This window comes from Penaeus chinensis, chromosome 10, assembly GCF_019202785.1.
Source record: "Penaeus chinensis breed Huanghai No. 1 chromosome 10, ASM1920278v2, whole genome shotgun sequence".
NCBI lineage: Eukaryota > Metazoa > Arthropoda > Malacostraca > Decapoda > Penaeidae > Penaeus > Penaeus chinensis.
Genome location: NC_061828.1, coordinates 28,897,763 through 28,902,762, shown reverse-complemented (window position 1 = coordinate 28,902,762; position 5,000 = coordinate 28,897,763). Strand labels below are relative to the sequence as shown.

The window sequence follows — 5,000 nt, the reverse complement described above, 5'->3', positions numbered from 1 at the left end:
CCTTCACTTCTGAGACCAAGAGAATGGGCATTATTGTTAGGGTAAATAGTAGTCTAATTAAGTTTAAGAAGATTTGAGACTTGTATTTTTAGGTCTTTTGATTTATAAGGACTAAATGTTATAGGCTGTTGTCATAAAAGTGTATTGTAAATGAAAAAAATTAAGGAATTAAACATTATAGTTTGTATTTTAGTTTGTCAGTGTATTTTATTTTTTAATTAACTGCAAATGTTTTCAAGGTATATAATTACCCTCCATGCTTGTGCTCTTTCATGAAGTTGATTTATTCACTTCAGCATTCTTTGCACTTTCAGGAGGAGCTGACAGGTGAGATTGTCCTGTACATCAAAGGTGCAGACACAGTGATGGCATCAATGGTTGAGTACAATGACTGGCTTGAGGAAGAGTGCACCAATTTGGCTCAGAAGGGTCTGCGTACTCTGGTGGTGGCAAGGAAGGTCCTCACACCAGAGCAGTATACACAGTTTGAGGTAAGTCAGTGTATGCTTTAAGGATGTAGGGTTTTATACATTGTTATTATGTTATGATGTTGATAATTATAATGGTTGGGATAAAGTAAGATTTAATTGCAGACAACTTGTTAAAGTTAAGATATCCTTAAGAAGTAACACTAAGCTAGATTGAAAGTCCATTCTTCCACAAAAATGTGTTCATCAGCTAGTGCTACAATTATTTATGTTATTTCTCTGTTAGAGAGATGAAAAATAATCTTTAACCCTGTTAATTTCATTTTTTTTTTTCATCTCAGCAACGCTATAATGCTGCAAAATTAAGTGTAACAGAGAGAGGAAGTCGTGTAGCTGCCGTTATTGAGACTTTGGAATGTGATCTTGAACTGCTTTGTTTGACTGGTGTAGAGGACAAATTGCAGAACAATGTTAAACAGACACTTGAGTTGTTGAGAAATGCTGGCATGAAGGTGAGACATACATGTACATACACTATTATTTATTACTGAATTCATTATTAATTTAAGTATGCATATGTATATACTGCTTTATGAACTGAAAAAGATGTCTTTATCCAGATTTCTTTTTCTCTTTTAATCAGATCTGGATGTTGACTGGGGACAAGCTTGAGACAGCCACCTGCATTGCCAAGAGTTCACGCCTTGTTTCCCCCAACCAAGGGCTGCATGTGATGGGCAATTTGTCTACACGAAGAGAGGCTCACTTGGAGCTGAATGCCCTTAGAAGGAAAAGTGATTCTGCTCTTATAATAAAGGTATAGTTAGATGCCATCAAACATATTGATGTACTCAGTATGTGTGTATGGATTTGTATATCTGGAGATACATGCATGTGTGTAAGAAGTTGTCAATAACATGTCCATCTTGAAAAGCTAATTTTAAACTTATGAAAAATTCAGGGTGATGCCTTAGAGACCTGCCTTCAGTACTATGAGCATGAGCTGATGGACCTTGCTGTGCAGTGCCCAGCGGTTGTAGTGTGCCGATGCTCACCAACTCAGGTATTTTTTTAGTATCTTGTTTTTACCCATTCCTGTGCAGATGGGTAAGATGTTTAACTTCATTTTAGCAAGTCATATTCTAAGGTTGAAAGCAATGACTTTTTAGATGAACTGTCTTCTCTGCAGATTTTGAAATACAAAAGATTTTTTCTCTCTTACTGATTATTTACTCCATTTTATTTTTTATTGGCTCAGATATATGGCCAGCCTTTCTCTTTGGAAATGAGGAATGGCATGAAGGCTGATAGAATGATAGAGGAATGTAAAATGGTGTTAACAGGTGAAACTAAATCTGTAATTCATCTTCATATTACTTATTATCTTCCTCCTTTTGTGTAATTGTAGAATTTCTTATGTTTAGTTTTTCCATCATGAAGAAGCCTTTCTGTTGAGTTCTCTTACTAAATACACACTATGGGACCTTTTTTTCTCTTCTCGTCTCCAGAAAGCAGCAGTGGTACGCCTCATTCAGAGGCACACAGGGAAGCGCACAGCAGCTGTAGGTGATGGAGGCAATGATGTTTCCATGATCCAGGCTGCAGATGCTGGGATTGGTATTGTAGGCAAGGTAAAGCATAGCCATATTAGTAGCTTTTTTAGGTTGATTTGAGGAGGACTGAGCAGTGATTTAGAATTACTTAGAAGGTTAAATTAAATAATTTATAATAATTACCTTTCCTTTTACCTTGTTTTCCTATTTTTGTCTCTATCTCTAACAGCTATACTAACGGAGTGCATATTTCCCAACAGGAAGGTAAACAGGCATCATTAGCTGCTGATTTCAGCATTGACCAGTTCCAGTATATAGCACGCCTTTGCTTGGTCCATGGCCGTGACTCTTACAAGCGATCAGCTGCACTCTCCCAGTTTGTGATGCATCGTGGTCTCATCATCTCAACCATTCAGGCTATATTTTCGTCAATCTTCTACTTTTCAAGTGTTGCTCTCTACCAGGGCTTCCTGATGGTTGGGTAAGTAATAAGGAAGCAAGTGTTTTTCATTTCAGAATGGGTTTTGGATGTCATTTTTAAGTTATTGTTTTTTTGTCTCTGTTATCCAAAAAAATATTTTGGTGAAGATTTCTCTAGTGTATGAAGAAAGTCCATTATGTAGCAACTACCAGTATGTTCCTTCCTGCTTGCCAAGGTAGTTTGTACTTTAGGCAAGGTGAGATTATTTAACATCTTTCTGGTGTGAGGTTCAGGGAAAAGTTAGTCTGATATTTTTAGCATACTAATGCAATAAATAAAAGGCTGGGAAGCAACACAAAGGAGAATTTCCCCATGACTCCTTCCATGACTAGTCTGGTCTCCTTCTTTCCTTCTTTCCTTCTTTCCTTCATTCCTTCTGTTGCTGAAATAGGTCTAAGGGCCAAAATGTGTGCAGGTTAATGACTACAAAGTAAGTGGTATCAGACTCCATTGTTTAAAAAAGGCATAAGTGAGAAAACGGTGAAAAGACTAATTCTCAGTGACACTTTATTCAAGAAATGCTGCAGGGAGTTCAAAGGATGAATGAGAAGACAGCTATAGATACCCATTAGTTATAAAACAGGATATCAACCTGTTGCATAGAAGATATATATATATATATATATATATATATATATATATATATATATATATATATATATATATAGATACTGGTATATATATATATATATATATATATATATATATATATATATATATATATATATATATATATATTGTCCATTGTGTTTTTTTTATGAATTTTGTTACACATAGATAACTGTGCTTAGTCACCAAGGAGGCAGTTACTAGGTTTACATGATCTCATCTGTTTACACCAGCTCTTTTTGAGAAAAAGTTTTTATTTATATGATTAATATTACCATTATTGGTGTTATTAGTATTATTACCATTGATATACTTACTATAATATTATTAGCAATGTTAATGATAATGTCTATAAAAAAATCTGAAAATTCAAAGAATAGGGAGGTCAGATAGATTATAATGTTACTAACAGTAACTAAGAATATTGATAGTAATTTGTACTAGAACCTGGAGAACAGTTGTCAGTACTGTTCTGTTTAGAATAAGTTCTAAAGGCTCTTCATAAGGACAACATTGAAACAGAGTATGTGAAAATCTCTTAAGAGCAGTTGACAATGTCAGAGAAATAGATAATTTATTTTGGTGCTTACATAGCTGAATCACTGGGATGACTACTGGGGAATAAATTAGATGGTACCATTGTTATGTGTACACTATATTGGTTCTCCTTAATTTTATTTCACCACTTTTGCACTCATCCACTACAATGCATTTTTATTTTCTTTCCCAGATATGCTACTGTGTACACCAATTTCCCTGTGTTCTCTCTTGTGCTGGATAGAGATGTGTCTCCCAACATTGCTCTTACTTACCCAGAACTGTACAAGGACTTGACAAAAGGAAGGTCACTGTCCTACAAGACCTTTTTCATATGGGTGCTTATCAGTATTTATCAGGGTAAGGTTTTGAAATTTCAGTTTTATGTTTGTGTGTACACAAGTATGTGGGTATATACATGTATGTGTGTGAATGTCTGTGTACATAAGCTTGTACATGTACATGTAAAGTACTGTGTGTAATGGATAGATTTCTTTGTACAATTTATGTCTTATCTGTAAAGAAGAGTGCACTTAAACTGAAAGGCATCTGTCCCACCACAGGAGGAGTGTTGATGTATGGTGCAATGCTGCTGTTTGAAGATGAACTGATTCATGTTGTGAGCATCAGCTTCACATCGCTAATCCTGACAGAGCTCTTGATGGTGGGGCTCACAGTGCGCACCTGGCATCCACTGATGATTGTCGCCCACTTCCTCTCTCTTGGGTTTTACGCCTTGTCCATCATCTTCATGCATTACTTTGGTAAGAGAGGCTTTGTGCATGGGTTTGTTTTGACAGTGTAGGTCTTCAGAACAGGTATTTGTGCAATAAATGATTGCTATTTTAACCTTTTTTTAAAAATAGATTTCTGTGTTAGGGATGTATTTTTCTTCTTGCTTTAGGAGTAGGTTTTCACTTAGTCAGATTCAAATTTTCTTTTGGTCAGTTGTGGGAGATGTATTCTTCATATATGTTCTAATGCTTTTGTTAGTTATGATCATAAAGGACTGATAATTAAAGTTTAAAAAGTGAAAAGGGAACCCAATGTAAACAGAACTGCTTTATTAATATAATATTTTTACTTATATGATGTGTAATTCATTATTGTCTCCCATCCTGTCCTTCCACAGACTGGAATTTTATCAAATCCAAGGACTTTTTCTGGAAGGTGGTGGTGATCACTCTGGTCTCTTGCTTGCCACTCTACATCCTCAAGTTCCTCCGTCGCCGCTTCACTCCCCCAACCTATTCCAAGCTGGAGGAGCTGAACACCTTTGGCAGCACCAGCATGACGCAACCACAGCCATAGGGTTGTGCCACCTTCCACCTCTAGGGCGTGGCCAGTGGGGGGGGAGCAGTACACTTAAGAGGAACATTGTGGAATCAAAAC

General features: G+C 36.2%; 1 protein-coding gene across 3 annotated transcripts in view; it reads left to right on the top strand.

Annotated features, from left to right (window-relative positions):
* The window catches only part of LOC125029559 (probable phospholipid-transporting ATPase IIB), a 14,809-nt gene that overhangs the window by 8,024 nt on the left and 1,785 nt on the right, over positions 1-5,000 (top strand). For all 3 annotated transcript variants that reach the window (XM_047619516.1, XM_047619513.1, XM_047619515.1), the window contains 10 exons: positions 1-41; positions 315-491; positions 770-940; positions 1,072-1,245; positions 1,390-1,491; positions 1,937-2,059; positions 2,242-2,462; positions 3,802-3,968; positions 4,172-4,372; positions 4,741-5,000. The exon at positions 1-41 is cut by the window's left edge and continues 121 nt beyond it; the exon at positions 4,741-5,000 is cut by the window's right edge and continues 1,785 nt beyond it. In XM_047619516.1, the coding sequence (XP_047475472.1) occupies positions 1-41; positions 315-491; positions 770-940; positions 1,072-1,245; positions 1,390-1,491; positions 1,937-2,059; positions 2,242-2,462; positions 3,802-3,968; positions 4,172-4,372; positions 4,741-4,919 (1,556 nt within the window). In that variant the 3' untranslated portion in view covers positions 4,920-5,000. The remainder of the gene's footprint in view (positions 42-314; positions 492-769; positions 941-1,071; positions 1,246-1,389; positions 1,492-1,936; positions 2,060-2,241; positions 2,463-3,801; positions 3,969-4,171; positions 4,373-4,740) is intronic.